Source organism: Rhinoderma darwinii, chromosome 1 (assembly GCF_050947455.1).
Source record: "Rhinoderma darwinii isolate aRhiDar2 chromosome 1, aRhiDar2.hap1, whole genome shotgun sequence".
NCBI lineage: Eukaryota > Metazoa > Chordata > Amphibia > Anura > Rhinodermatidae > Rhinoderma > Rhinoderma darwinii.
The window spans coordinates 227,600,081-227,616,415 of record NC_134687.1 but is presented as its reverse complement, the minus strand read 5'-3'; the positions used below and the strand labels follow the sequence as shown (position 1 = coordinate 227,616,415).

The 16,335-nt window shown below is 37.5% G+C and overlaps 1 protein-coding gene across 8 annotated transcripts in view; it reads right to left on the bottom strand.

The window, feature by feature from the left end:
* Nucleotides 1-541: 541 nt before the first annotated feature.
* LOC142759603 (PH and SEC7 domain-containing protein 3-like) overlaps nt 542-16,335 on the bottom strand; it is a 683,786-nt gene continuing 667,992 nt past the window's right edge. For all 8 annotated transcript variants that reach the window (XM_075861948.1, XM_075861956.1, XM_075861962.1 and 5 more), the window contains one exon: nt 542-10,706. In XM_075861948.1, the coding sequence (XP_075718063.1) occupies nt 10,491-10,706 (216 nt within the window). In that variant the 3' untranslated portion in view covers nt 542-10,490. The remainder of the gene's footprint in view (nt 10,707-16,335) is intronic.

The following is a 16,335-nucleotide window of genomic DNA, read 5'->3' as shown; positions in this document are numbered from 1 at the left end:
ATAAGGTAACACAAATCCTTTAGATTGCTTTGATATTTACAAAATTTGTTCCAGCCAAATAAAATACAAAAATTATTTCATAATTTACAGTAGGCATAAAGTGAAATTTCTAATAATTGGGGTTCAGTGAGGGTTGGGATACAGAAGCTGGATGATGTTTTACACTTGGCAATGTGAACCCCCTATAACTATAATTTGGTGAAAATACTGGCTCTAGAGTCATAATGATAGGGATATACTCAATTTGTTGTGCTTTAATGTAGCATAACGGGCTTATAGAATTGTCCTTCTCAGCCTTGGAAAGAGTTTGCAGTAACTCTATATCCCAGATATTTTTAATGCTTTATTGCATCTAGATGGTTGATACACGTGTGATATGACCAAATGTTGACATATCATCATAACAATAAATTATTAGTTAAAGGACTTGTACACACAAGTATTTTGGCTCCGTATACTCCTCCTTATCACTTCAAGGGATCCCTCCTGGGAATCCTGTTTTTGGCAAGAAAGATAATGACAACCAAGTCAATACTGCAGGTGAAATACATTTGTTTTATTTTTTGCTAAAGTTTGTACATATACATGTCATATACACGCTTTGTTTCATTAGATCCTTCATTAATTTGGATGATTTACGTTACATAAAAATCATTTATGATGCTGTAAATTTTTGTATTTCATCTTTGTAAAGCAACAATATCCCAACCTATAAAAACACAAAGGAACATTTACACAATAGAGAAATGTACTATATCACAGCTTCTATAAATATTAGAGGACTCATTAGCTAATGTACAATAAATTGAATGGAAAAGGTTAGAGGAATAATGTACATTTGAAATTGAAGTAAAACCAAGGTAAATGTAAACGTGATAAATGACAAGGTGCGTCTATAGCTGTCCTATTCTAAAGGACTCATATTATTTTATGTTTTTTAAAAAGTGCTCCATCCAGCTTTTTTGCACCCGTGTCATGTCCGCACTTAACTAGAATTCGATATTGTAACAGAATTCAGGCTTATACTTTCACGTCTCACAAGGCCAGTCAAAGCAATCTGCCACCACAAAACTGTCAACAGTGATGTATTGAGAGAGGTGTGAGAATTACTTTCTCCTGCTACCTTCAATCTAGTACAATCTTTTATTAGAACTGCAATTATACACAGAAGCGCCATTGTGTGAAACTACTCTGAGGAAAGATGGGCTTTGATCTTCAAAGGAAACTTGTTTTGCTTCCAAAATCCTCGTATATGTGTTTAAGTATACACAGTATTCTGTCATTTACAATAAATGGAAGGCAAAGTCTACAAAAAATAAAATAAAACATGATTTACAATTGGTTGGAATTTATGACGATGACCATAATAAATATGTCCCTCTTTCAATAACAATTAATTCTACTAAGGGTATGCTCACACGGCTTATTTTCGGCCGTTTTTCAAACCGTAAATGGACGAAAAATCTGTTCCGACGTGGCGTTTCTTTACGCGACCATTTTAAAAAACGGCAGCATAAAAAAACGCCCCTGAAAAAGTGCATGTCACTTCTTGAGCCATTTTTCATTGACTCTATAAAAAAACAGCTCAAAAAATGGCCGTGAAAAACGCGAGTTGCTAAAAAACAGCTGAAAATCAGGAGCTGTCTTCCCTTGAAAAGAGCTCCGTATTTTCAGACGTTTTTTGCTAAGCGTGTGAACATACACTTAGGAGTGTCCTGGGTTTTTGTTTAAGCTTACTTACTTGGCCATATGAGGTTAGAAAAAGTCACAAGTAACCAGTGCTAAGCCACTTCCTGTTCTTTGAAATTGCTTGTAAGGCCTTAAAGGGTATGTTCACATTTGAGCCCGATTTCACAGTTCATATACAGAATTTATCTACATAAACTGTTAATAAATTAGTAAATTGTCAATAAATTTTGGACTGGTCCTGAGTTACAACTTGTGTTATAATCCAGATCTACATCCACAGTTCTGCTAGTTGTAGTTGGAGACAGTCAGAAAGTTTGTTGTCAGACACACCCCTTACTTTATAGCTAAGCTCCTGTAATGTAGTGGGACATTTTTTTCAACCAACCATTCCCTATGAAGCCAGAAGGACTCCCAAATAATTTACATGGTTCTTACTAGAATTTCCTTTTAAAGGTACCGAAGAAAATGTTTAATGAATTTTTTTTAAGGTACCTAATAAAAACATGAATAGAGGTAATGAAAAAGCCTTCTATTCATTAACTAGTTTTATTTCACTACATGGTTGGCATAGTACTATATGCATATATTACAACCCTATATGTACCGTCATATTTAAATGTGTGGCTATGGTAATATTTTCCATCTTAGACTCCCCTGCACACAAGGCAGAAATGCTGCAAAATTGCGGTGTGGAAATTTCGGAGTGTTTACATAAGATAAATGGAAATTGCCGCATGGACATTCCTCAGCATTTCCGTCCCGTGTGCAGGAGGCCTTAGAGTTAAAAGTTCACTTGCAGATCTCTTATCTAAAGGAAATAGAGTGCTTGTCTCAGGTGTCAGAAGGAAAATATAATGTTTACCCATTTTAACTATCAGAAGTGCGAATTTGCTAAATGGACTTGTCTGCATCTTGTGACAGCAACGTAAGTGTCAAGCTGCAAATGGCCAGAAAACATCCTGTTACCATACTTAGTTGATAGACCAAATTTGGTTAGAATGTAGATTGGCGTTACCCAGGCGAGTAGCAGTTTTGTATCAGATTAGAGGTGCTTTTCCATTTACAGACATCGGAATTTGTAGGGTCCTTTTAGCTCCACTAGAGATAGTTAAGCATTTAAGTGGCATCAAAAGAAAGAAAAATGTATTTATGTGAATCCCGGTTGACGTGTTTCATTCATTAGGTGGCAGTTTAGGGTGCTAAAATGCAATATTAACACACAGCAGGTTATTAGCAGTTCAGCCGCAGACTCACAGAGAGACAAGGCTGTGCTTACAGGTAGCTGAAACGTACTCCACATTGTACTGCTGAGCAGCTCCACTGGGCCTGAGCCACTTTATACAGTGCCTCGAGCTACACCTGCTTACACGGCTGCTGAAGAAACTTCATTATGTAAATTGCTGCAAAATAAAACCTGAATATTTTGCATGGGGGTGAGGCTATTCCCCAAAACACAGATATACGCTTATTGTGTTTAATTATTTTTTTTAAGGATGCAGTTTTACAACCCCTTTGATGACCTATAATATGTAAGAATATGTAGTCAAAATAAGCTCATTTTGCAGGATTAAGACAACACTTCTAATTATATGGAATAATGTACGTGAACGCTGTAACGGATTACATCTCAGAAGCCTGTAGGTACAAGATGTTCTCCGGTGAGATTCTGGTCAGTAAATATAACAGGACCAAGAACCAGCACTCAAATGTAGATACATTAGAAATGGCCAAGCGCAATACAACTAAGTTTTCTTCTATTTAGGATAGAACTACATTGCATGTATATTAGTACTGGAGAGAATCTACCTTACCCAGAGGAGCAACTGTCCTTTCTCGAAGGGCTGTGCCTACTAGAAATTACAGCCCTTTGCAAATATACCTCCAGTAAGAAATTGCTCTATTTGGTGGCACATTTAATCACGCACTAATATACATGGAGGCAGAGAAATTAGCAAATTTATCTTAGCAACTCGATAATATTTTTTGCAAGGTAGAATAGAAATATTAAACAACCCTAAGAAATCCTCTCGAACGTTACATTTCCCAAAATCTAAATGTTCACACAGGTAATCTTGAAAACTTCCAGTCACTCTGTAAAGTAATATTAGGCTCAAGGCTTTGGGGGACTTGATAGAGAAGTGTGAAAAGAACATCTAAAACAATTTTGCATTATAAACACACAGAAAAGAAACCTCACTACCTTCGGCGTAAGCACTTAATGGTACCAGCAGCTCTAATCTCATTAAATGTGCCATATACTGAACCTCTACAGGCCTGCGCTCTGGCTAGATTCAATTTTCATTTTACAACTATTATATTTAGGCCAAATTCAGACGACTGTGGTATACGTCTGTGTGACTGCTGTTAAAACAACGGCCGTCACACGGACGCATGTATTTCAAGGGGGCCGTTCACACGGCCATTGTTTCAAAGGACCGTGTGAAGGGTCCGTTGAAAAATAGAACATGTCCTACTTTGTTCCGTTTTGACGGATCCCTCGATACCAGCACGGTGCTACGTGAACTTGAAAAGAGGCAGTTTTTAACGTCAGTTTCCCCACGTTCGTCTGAATCTAGCCTTAGTGTGGGCTTATGTATCCATAGTCTGGCATAAAACACTTATACCACTGAAGGAAATGATCAAGATCTGTAGAAACTTTACATTCTGAAACACCAGCCGTAGCAGCCACAGATACTATATATCAAATCTAAAAGTCAATTTGTATAATGTGCCATTCATTCTAGCTAATGCCAAGGAGACAGGAGCAGATGCTCCTGGGAACAGCAATGCTAGTCAGTTTATTACATTTTAACTGTGCTACTGTTGCTATTTTATGCTAATATTGTTTTCAAAACCATGGAAATGTCAGAAATAAAATTGACAAACAACATACAGAAATTGGTACCTTAGTAAGTGCTATGACGGATATATGTCTATAACACATATTACAATATTTACTTATATGTCATGTATATGGTAATGGACACTATGTATCTAAATATGTTGATAAAATATATTCCCCAACTGGTATATGGAGTCAATGTGAAATTAAGGAAAGATCTTTTAAATAATGAGCCTTTACACTGCAATTGCAAGCTGGGTGACGTTCTAGATCTCCTGGGAATTTACTGGACAGCTTGGTTAATAGTCTACTCTACCTTATGGAGTTAGTGTCTTACAATGTTTTCACTGGTTTGATAAACCTGAGGGTTCTTAAATAATTTTAATGAAGATAAAAGATGCTACAGTCGGATCAGTATTTACATTGTATTTGTGGACTACCCATAGCTTGGTAGAGTGCATGCTGTCATATGAGAGTTCTACTCAATATCATATAGTACACAATTTAATAAAACATTGCTGTATATTCAATTACATATTGGTGGTCCCTTGGCTTTTGTCCTGTAGGTTGATCTACTCAATGTGAACCTAAGCATATAATGTTTAATGGATATTGCAAAATATTTTTTTTCTTGGAAAAAAAAATTAGCATCTCCGTTTTACATATTTTTTGAACATTACCTGGCCTTGCAATCCCTTGTGTTTTGTAAAGTTAAAGTGGAGCTCCACCTCAGAGTCAATTTACAATATATATTAGGGAGTTACATTATGGTAGATTTTCTAGTATTCATCTATTACCCTAATTGGTGCCTTTACAAGTCGGAAATATTTGGGTTAATGAAAAGCAGCTGCAAGGAAATATCCTATGGCTGCCCTCAAGAAACGGTCAGCAGAATGAAGGTACCATTGCATTTTGTCAATGGAAGTAGTAAAGGGTTTGCCACAGTATGCAGAAAAATACAGACCGTTCTTCAGCTCCCTATTGAGGTACTGTAAAACATGCTGTAAACTGCCTTTATTTTGTGGATAGCAACAGTTCATTCACATGCAGCAGATCTGTTGCAGAAACTTCTACGACTATTCCATTCATCTGAATGGGGCGTGCAGATATCCTTGTACAACCTGCAGAAGCAACCCCATCCAGATGAATTAAATGGATTTTTGAGTCACAGAAATCTCAGCGACGAATCTGCCTCGTGTGAACATACCCTCACGCAGTTGCTCCTATATCCAAATTGTTCCTGTTTGTAAGGGGAGTTATCCTATTTATAGCGATCAGATATTGAAATTCAATGTCTAGTTTGCACAACAGAAAAAAAAGATACATTAAAAATGGCTGGTACATGCTATATAAATCTCGGCAAACAATCCGTGGCAAGCTAATGAGTAAGGGGGTCTTCCGACTGGACACTAACAGCGGATTTAGGGGGAAACGAGGATCATGCATGTTGGATTTCTGCCATGCGATAAGCTTCTGCTAAAAGCGTTAGGCAGCAGCATCTCTCCCGCTCTCCATTGGAAGGTCTGGGGAGATAGCAGGCAGCCAAATGCACGTTTAGCTGCCAACTATCTTGTGTGTATGGCCAGATTTAGTCAATACCCTAGATATAACGCAACCTAAAGCCATGTAATCACTGCTGGGAAGGAATCTAATGTATTATGCAGATCAGATAAGAAGCGTAGATAAACTTAAACAGGACGGTCAATCTGTAAAGTAATATCAGACTTTAGGGGGCTTGATAGAAACGTGTAAACATCTAAAACATTAGCATTTGTCTATTTTTAAGAAAATCTTAAATATTTCTTACTATGTCTTACTACATATGGGCATGCATTGCTCCCACCTGCAGCATTTAGTCATTACCACAAATGTGGATATTTCCTAATGCGTGGCAGAGTTGTCTCTTACAGTACTTACAAATAGTTAAATATAGATTTTTAATAAATAAAGATAGCTTGATAAGCGAATATCAATATCGATCAAGCTCTAAGGCCTCATGCACACGACCGTAGTGGCCGTAATAAGACATGTCCGTTCTTTTTGCGGTAAAGGCTCCTGGGCAATGCACGGACCGAGGAAACCACGGTCGTGTGCATGGGCCCATTGAAATTAATGGGGCCGCAATTCACCCGCAGATTTGAGGGTGAATTGCGGCCGCAAAAATACATTCGTGTGCATGGAGCCTTAATGATAATGGGTTGTAGTGAAAGCCCAGAAAAAATTCTTCCCACCTTAGATTATGGAATATGCTAAACAGATGTACTGTGGCCTATTACTAAATGTGTCCACACATGTCTCATGGTTCAGGGGATATTCCAACCTATTACATACAAATGTGAGTGCTTTGGAGTGCTCAGTATCCCCTTACATTACACATAGAGTAAAGCCAACAATATAAGCTGGTATGCCATATTCATTCCAAATAGTATAAAAAATGTAAAGCTAAATATTAAATTAAAGGCTACAATATGAGATGAAAATCAGGCAGCAGATATATAGAATATTAGAAAATAATAATAATAATAGGAAGAGCAAAGTGTAAACCAACATGATTCATAAACCTCAATGTAAAAATATTGAGGAATCGTACCTCTCAAAAGAAAATAAAAATAATTCCCTCATACACACAAACACCAAATATACATTTTTATACATATCACATCTACACAGAGAAGAGAAGACAGTCTGTCCTTCATCTAAGCCATCTATTGTGTAGAATATTAACAAGTGTCAACTGCACGTACCTTGAGATAATGCAATATAATAAAAGACAAAAAACAAAACAAAAAAACACCAATAAATAAGTGTTAATCATACCGATTGTGTAGAAGACCTGGCCTATTGAGGTTAACCCTTGAAAACTGAGGTTACAACATCTTAATTTCAAATGTAAAATGAAATGTTTAGGCTGTCTACAGTATATTGGGCAATTTCTATAACCACAATGATCATGAAATATAAGCTGAAAATATATAGCATAGAAAAAATGTACATGTTTTATGCTGTAGATTGAAAATGTCCTCACATAGGCTTATGTTTTGTATGGGGCCTTTACAACTAAAAATACATTACTTGATTCTGTTGTTTAATCCCAATAAGTGATGCCAAGAATATGGGAGGGTGCATAAAGTGTGCCCCAGCGATACTGAAGTCTAACAACTACATTCAAAAATTAAAAAATTTCCTTTATACCGAAGCCCTTTCTATTTAGATATTCTCTTTTATGTTTTTTTTCTGCTTCAACATGTCCATTGTTTTGTACATTTAAATAAACATGTTCCACAACATTTGTCCCTGACACTGGAATGAATTCAACATGGAATGGGTATTTACAACATGCGTTGCCTTAGAATCTGATGCTAACTGCATGGCTCTTCACTTTCAGTGAGTCTTTAAACACATTGAGCATGTTTATGTGGTTTAGGTAAAAAAAACATGCATATTGTTGCACTGAAAGGATCAGAGATCAGATCGTAGAATGATATTGCATATTAAATGCACCTAAAGTTCAATATATTTATTTCTTTCCCTTGGGAGTAGGAAGCAAAATGTGTAATACAGCTGAGCGCCAGGTCTCCAATGCTCAGAGTCCATTCTAAATTTGCCTTCTGAACAGAAAGCTGCTAAGCAAGGAAAAACTGCCATAGCCTTGGCATAGGGATAAGGGCAAATATATATCTCAAACTGTTACATTTGAAAAACACATTGAGGCAGATTTACTAAGTCTAGCATTTCATACACCAGTCTTAGCTTTCTGCTCTGCTCGAGTAAGATGTAACAGTTTAACGCCTCTTAATAAATCTGAAGCATCTTTCCACTCGCTGTGTGCCACAATTGTGGTGTAACGACCCCAGCCGTGTGCCAACCTTTCCCAACTCCCATAGGACAATATACATATATATAAAAATAAAAAAAAGAGAAAATGATACGCTCTTCCACTCATCCCCCCTCAGCATGCCATGGCTTGGCTCATATGACTTATATGCCACGCAGCACTCAACATCCGAAGTGCTGCATAACATACAACGTCCTGACACTACCTGGTGTTAGTACTTTGTATGAATCGCGGTATGCTGAGGGAACCCAGAGGGGAAAAGTGAAGAGATGAGGTGAGTATACTGATTTATTTAAGCATGTTGGGAGGGATTAACCTAAAGGGGGTGGGCAAAGTACAGGGCCTGACATGGGCCTCTACCTTGATACGTCCCAGAATGAATTCTATGCCAGCTCCTATTTCCACTATAATTTATGCTAGTTTTCTGGCATAAATTAGAATACAACCGTAAGGCCTCAATAACCTGTTTTGTAAGTCTTGCCCCCTTTTTTACAAAATCATCAAGGGTGGTGTAAAACTTTGGGGCCTTTTTGCAAATTTTCTTTTGATGTTGAAAGGCTGAAAATTCCACCCAACGATTCCATTAATGGTCTAATTTGGTGGCTTTAATAATCTTTGTGAAGTGGTTTTTGGAAAGGATAACAAACTATGAAAATCTTATTTGATGCTGATTAATCAAAGACAATAGCAACTAAGAAGAAATTAGCTTTGGTTAACCTATAATTCAGGCTAAAAAAAAAGCACATATCTAAAAGTTATATGTGCTGTTCAACAGTCTTTGTAGACTGGGGTACTCCAGAATTATTGGTAGTTCCTATGTATGCATCTATGTGGTATAGAACCTACTTGATCAGCCATTAACAGAATATGTTTACATGTATACGGTTTATGCTAATTCTGATATATTGATACAATTGATACATGAAATGAAGGCCGGATCTGGGTGACTATCATCTACATAATGATAGATATGTCTCCTGAAAAAAATGCATTTTAAAATTTTCGAACACAAAAGTCAACTCGTAATGATACATCATAATAGCACAAAGCCTGGCATTTCATCTGTAATCATGTTGGGAAATTTTCATTTCTATGTATTTTAGATGTTTTGTGATCTGTCAGTAATTATACCCTTTGGATTCTGCATCTCCCCGTTTAGAGATAGTGAAAAAAAACATAAAACGTAGATGGAAATTATAGCTTTCTTTGAAACCTGTACTAGGTATACAGTGCATCTATTATATAGGAAATGAGCAGGATGAAATGCACAGCAGTTAGGAACTGTAATTAACAGGAGAAATGTTCAATTATTCTTACCGCAAATCACTATATGGCGGACTATAAGGAATGGAAGATCTGAAGCACAAAGCACGCCCAACCACTGAGATGAAAACTGTACATTACATTCATAAACTGATTTGGCCTTGAATAACGTTTAGCAGGCATGATATACAGTATATTTTGCAGATTGTAAATTGAATGTGTAATATCCACCCAGTCCAGCGTCAAGCACACTGCACTGACCAAAATCGTACATCTTAATTAAATGGTCCACACTACTCAAGCTCAAACGTGCAAGTATATATCAAAAGACCAATGTCAGTTAAAGTTGAGGAGTCAAGAGCCTGGGCTGTGCTGCCTGTACAATGACATGTTAAATTCCGAGTTAGACCTAACATTTGTTTCTTTGCATAATTGGCGTCTTAATTTAGAAATAGCAAAAAAATATTTCAGCTGTAGTAAACCAACACCAGTCTTTATACCTTCTGTGAAAACTAAGAACATAAATAAATATACTTAATTGAAGGTGTTTAATGGTGGACTCTGGTGCCGGCATGGATTGTAACCTCCTATAGAGAATGGTGCATTCCTAGCTATACCTTTCAGCAGTGGAGTGAACCTGAAGCTCATGAGTTGTTTCAGAAGTTAAAATACCACATTCTGCAGATTGGGAACAAAGACATCTACGATATAGTGATCAGTCAACAGCATAAAGGAATGTGCAAGAGAAAATGCTATCAAGCTCTAGTCAGTCACAGACTTGTTTTGTTGTTTGAATGAACCACAGATAAATATTTTGCTGCTCTTGCTGACTGACTCCAGCATCTATTCATCCTATGCCTCTTAGGTAACCTTCTGCTTGATGCTGGGTGTCTCTGGCCGGTAATCTTTTCTCTCCGAAATGTTGCGCTTGACCTTGGCACTGGCTGGTGATGAATCTTGAGTAAGGGAAGGGCTGGAATGAGATTTTTTCAGGCCAGAGTTGTCATTTTCCCCGTTGGTCAGCAGCTCCTTGCCACCATCTTTCAGCAGCTGTACATAAACTTCGTATCGGGTTTTCTGTAGAAGCAAAACAAGTAAACCATTTATTACTGCAGAAAATTATTATCTCAAATACAATTAGAGGGACTCAAATAAACACCAAAAAGTTTACTGTAGTAAGTAAAAAAGGAAACCGTTAAAAAAATGTTCCTCATAATAAACTTTATGCATTTGAATGGTTAATGATTATTAAATAAATGAATGAATGAATGATTGATTGTCCATTTATCCAACAGTGATCATGCTGAACTTTAGAGATCAAGGGGAAAACGCATACTGAAGCCCCTAAATAAGGCACCAAGAGAAGCGGTCATGCCCCTCGTAATCTAACCTCAAGATAAGATCAAATTCAGTTTAAAAATAATATCATTTTGAAAGAGAAAAATTTAAAGTTTACTATAAACCAATGTGCAAGGTTGGCACATAATGACATTGGATGCCTTTGTGGCCTTGGCAATAAGCCTCACCGACGGTTTTGCAGCTGGGACAGTAACCCCTATTGTCTATGCTGCACCGGTAAAAGAATTGTAATGCAATTGCTAAGTTCAGATTTCAGTTGCCAAAATCCAATGTAATTATCCACTTTCCATTTTATATGCCAGAAATCCTTCTCTTTGACTTAAAGGGACAGTGACATGATTTTTTTTTTTTTTTTATTAATTTATGTGTTTTTATTTAATAAAATATATTGACTTTATTTAATTTTTCACACACAAAGTTTTTTTTATTGACACTTTCTTACTGTACTGGGGGCTGCCATGTTTTATTTCATTTGTGTATGCGTCTGTTAACGACACATACACAGATGGAATACGGCAGCACAGTGCATAGGACACAATGAACGGGAGCCATCCATTGCCTCTGCTATCTGGCTCTGTACTGCGCAGACGCAGGTCAGAGTCACACAGCAGAGAAGCTGGTTTGTAGGGAGATAGCAGGCGCCATTATGAAGACCGGCTGCACTGCAGGTAAGCTGTGTGTCTCTGTCTGTCCCTCTCTTTCTCTCAGAGACCCCTGCTCTCGTGACCCCCGGCGGACCCCCACCCGAAACCCCCCTGGCAACCCCCTGTCGCTAGAAGTATTGTCAGTGTGGATGGTGTGCGGACTGTGATCGGGTGAGGAGGTGAGGTATCCGTCAGCAGGAGGTCGGGGAGGAGTCTGTCAGCAGCAGATGGTTATTTCTATCACAGAGTGGAGTGACAGTCTCCTCTACTGCGGAGGAGACTGTCAGCAGGATTGTATGGTGATGCTGGAGGAGAGTGTCAGCAGGATTGTATGGGGACGCTGGAGAAGATTGTCAGCAGGATTGTATGGGGACGCTGGAGGAGACTGTCAGCAGTATTGGGTGGTGATGCGGGAGGAGACTGTCAGCAAGATTGTATGGTGATGCGTCCCCACCCAATCTTGCTGACAATCTCCTCCAGCATCACCACCCAATCTTGCTGACAGTCTCCTCCAGCGTCACCATACAATCTTTCTGACAGTGATGCTGGAGGAGACGGTCAGCAGGATTGTGGCAGATTTTGTTGCAGAAGTTTCTGTGCCTGAAAATTCATCTGAATGGCACTTGCAGAAGCCTATTCCCTTGCTGCAGAAACAATCACATTCAGATAAATGGATTCTCAGTCGCAGAAATCTCTGCAACAAAATCTGCCGCATGTGAATCCACCCTTATAGATGTGGGATGATACTGTTATAATATAGGCCACTTTTAACGGCTTAGCCCCATGAACAGGCTTAATCAATTTCTTTACATCGAAGTTTCACACATCAAAATTCTATATCTATACATATAAAATCACCAAGTTTACTTTTTATGCACAATATCTCACAACTTCTACTGTTTGTTTTTTCACTACCGTCCCTATTCGAATATTGTGCAGATGTGCACATCTTGTGCTTGCATTCATTGGATAAAATACGATGGATTTGAATAGTGTGCTTTGATGCACTTTAAAAACAATAAAGCCACAGAGATTCATAAATTAGGCACGCTGGGAGACTAAACATTTGGTAAAAAAGGCTTTAACCTAGCAGTCATCCATATCGGTCGTAGTCACTACAGGTATTGTGGTTATGAAGTTTATACAAAGAAAATTCCCCATCTCTGCTGAGTTATCAAATAAAGTGGATATAACAAATTTGTTATTGCATGTTGCTATTACATACAACTGTCTTTCTATCAATAAAAGGAAAAAAGGTAGAGATATTTGGGAATCCTTATGACATCATCACATTTGAACATCTGACATACATGCAATTTTCATCATTATATGGAATTTTCTAGAATTCCGTTTCGACAGAAGAAATGTCCAAACGGAATTATATGAATAATCTTTTATTCATGTAAATCTTTCCATTTCATAGTGGTGTATTGTGGTATTGTTTGGGCATTGAATGGAAGTATTATTTGTATACTGTATTTTATTGTGGACAATATGGTAATATTTTTTCGGTGCTATACTGCATTATTATATGGTCACTGTATAGTGGTACTATGTGGGCTATGAATGGTAGTATTACGCGGAAACGGTATAAGAGTATTATTTAGACAATGTATGACGGTATTATTTGGGCAATGAATGGCAGTATTATTTTACATTGTATGGTTGTATTTAGATATACACATTCGGGTAACATGTGCATATGTATATGTGATAGAAAACTTCACAAAATTAAACAAATATTTTTTTTTTCTTTCCAGGTGAATGGAAAAACGTATCCATTATCCTAAGCCATGATAATTTACGATTTAGATCTATCTGAAAGATTTGTCATAAGCCATTTCTCTTTAACAAAGTACAATAGATTGCATCAACTATACAGTAAATAGAGATACTTTCAGGATTTGTTCCCCTTTCGACATCCTCAATTGGTGAGAAAAACAGACAGAATAAGATAGCAGAAGAAAATGATATAAACGGTAAATTTTACATTGGGATTTAAACATTTTAAAATTAAGGTTCTTCTCATATTATGAACTGTATACATTGATAAATTGGGGAAGGAGAATCTCTAAACAGAAAAAGTTGTTTTCCTTCAGCCAAGATGAAGCAAGAATAGTTAACTTGTGAAGTTTGTTTTGCGCAAAAGTATCTTTACTGATAACTGTAATTTCCTGGTTGTGGCCCAGTGACTTCCTTTCTTTTCCTTTCGAGAACAAAGAGACCCAGAAGAACAATCATATTTAAATGCACTTAGTTTCATGGGGTTTAAGAATAGTCATCACAGCTAGATATACCTGGAAATGCTTTATAACTGCAGTTGGTGCACTTTACTGCGCTGCCAATGAATGCCTGAGCGTGCATTCAATCATAATTTTTAATACAAAGGTGCTCTGCAGCAGCTAATCTCTCTCTATTCATCCGTGCGGGGCTCAAAGCTCCGTCCATAAAATGCATGAGTAGAGGATTCAGCAGGGAGCAGTGAGGGGGCGCGTTTCAAATGTTTGCAAAATAATTTTATATAACCTTTTCATTGTTGGATATTATGGATGATAACATGTACAGACACAGTAAAACGGGAAGGTCACAGTAAATCAAATATCAAATTTATGGGATAAAAAAAAAAAGCCAAGAATAGCAATGTACTAGTACAGCTTGTAATTTTCATATTGAAAGAGTACACGAAAAGTACAGATTAGTTCACGTTTGCCATGATCTACTGTACAAAAGTCACACATTAAATATTTGGGGGATAGAAAAAACCCCCAATTAAGGTTAGGGTGAGTACCTTAGAGGTCTAACGTCTCCCTGCTCATAATATAAAAACATTTTCAACTTATTGGAGTATTCTATCTAATGTCTTAATAAGGATTTTTTTTTATCTGCCATGGAATAAGTAATATCTCTGTTCCTTTTCAGCATACCTATATTTTACAGAGAACTTAAAGCCCACTAGTACTCCTCTACTTTTCTCTTGTAGTAGCCTTGATAACCACCCTCCCCCAAATCTTGCACACAACCATTTCCGCTTTGCGGACCACAAAACACTGATCTTAGTGGCTTCTGTGTGCGGTCTGTTTTTTGGGCAGACACCATACACTAGAATACGTGAGACGGACCGCAAATTCAGACAAGTATAGGACCCGTTTTATAATTTGCAGAAGAAACACATGGATACGCAAAAAAAAAGGATGTGTACATGGCCACATATAATTGAATGGTTCAGTATGCTATAAGCAAAAAAAAAAACAACGGTCGTGTGCATGAGCCCTAGTGAGCACACATAGTTCATAATTAACCAGCTTTCTGTTCTGTTATCCACTTGTTTAAGATACCTTCCATAGAAGAGGGAAAATATTTTTTGGAGAGGGACCCAAAAAACCGTGTGTAGCATACCCAATGTGTGCGGTATAGCAGATAAAGTGCTTTGTGGCCACTTTTGGTAGATACAAGTAGGGAAATGGTTGTCACCCAGACAGAAATTCAAGTTTTTAGCATGATGCTATGAATAACACTAGGGGGTACAATTACAGCTACTAAACAGAACCCCAAAAATGTAAAACACTGCAAAGCACTTTCTGATTCTTTAGAGTCACAGAACATATCACATGATCTCTGTCAGGGTTGCTAACTGGCTGAGAAGGATCATGTGGTACGTTTATAACGTCAAGAAAGTAGTGGAGTCACAGACAATACCCCACTATCCTTCTCACCCATCGACAGTGGCATATATAAAAGACAGGGGGCACCATAGCAAGCATTAAAATGGCCCCTCATTATGGTACCTAGTTTTCCAGTACATAAGGGCTTGTTTGTTTTTTTCCTCCGCCCCCTTGCCCTAACCCTTGGGAAAATCCAACCAAGCAAATGCAATGGTTCCTGGACAGCAGTATGTCAAATACATCGTAAAAGCATATGGATGGACTGCATATTCCCTGTGGCTTGTGTGTCAGCCTATCCGCACTATAAGCAGATTACAGACTATTCCTAAAATAAAGGCTGACGTTTATAGCAGAGTCACGCGGGTTTGCAAACCTCTTATTGGATCACTCCAACGTGAAAAGAAGCAATTCCAATTTGTAAAAAACAAAGATTCCAATAAAAGATATTTTAGGATATCACTAGAAATAAAATTCTTAAGTGCAGATAAACGGTCCACATTAAAATACTTTTTGTAAGGATCTTCACCAAACGGTCTTTCAGCATCAACAATTGTGTGTCATCAGAGAATCAAAACCTGTCAAAAACTTACTTTATAATAAATAAAAATCTGCCATTTATAGTGGTCCACACTCCTGTGAGTGTGGGGAACTAATATCCATTTAAACTGGGTACTCTTCTAATTTACAATTCTGAAATGAGCTCAGGGTAAATGCAATCTTTCTCTAAGAACCAATTGTCCAACTATTAATGGTTAGGTTGCCAGCCATCATTTCTTACTTATTTCTCAAAAAGAGAGGCATTTACGCATTTCCAATATTCTGCAGAATAGTAATAGCTTTATTGATTCACACTTTCCGTTGATATATAAAACATCTGCAGCTTTCCAATGCTGTAATATAGTAATCGGATTTTATAGGAGATTTGAAGGAAATTTTTTTGCAAACTCCAGATGGGCTTTCACATGTCTTTTACTGAGGAGAGGCTTCTTTCTGGCCACTCTGCCATAAAGCCCAGATTGGTGGAATGCTGCAGTGATGTTG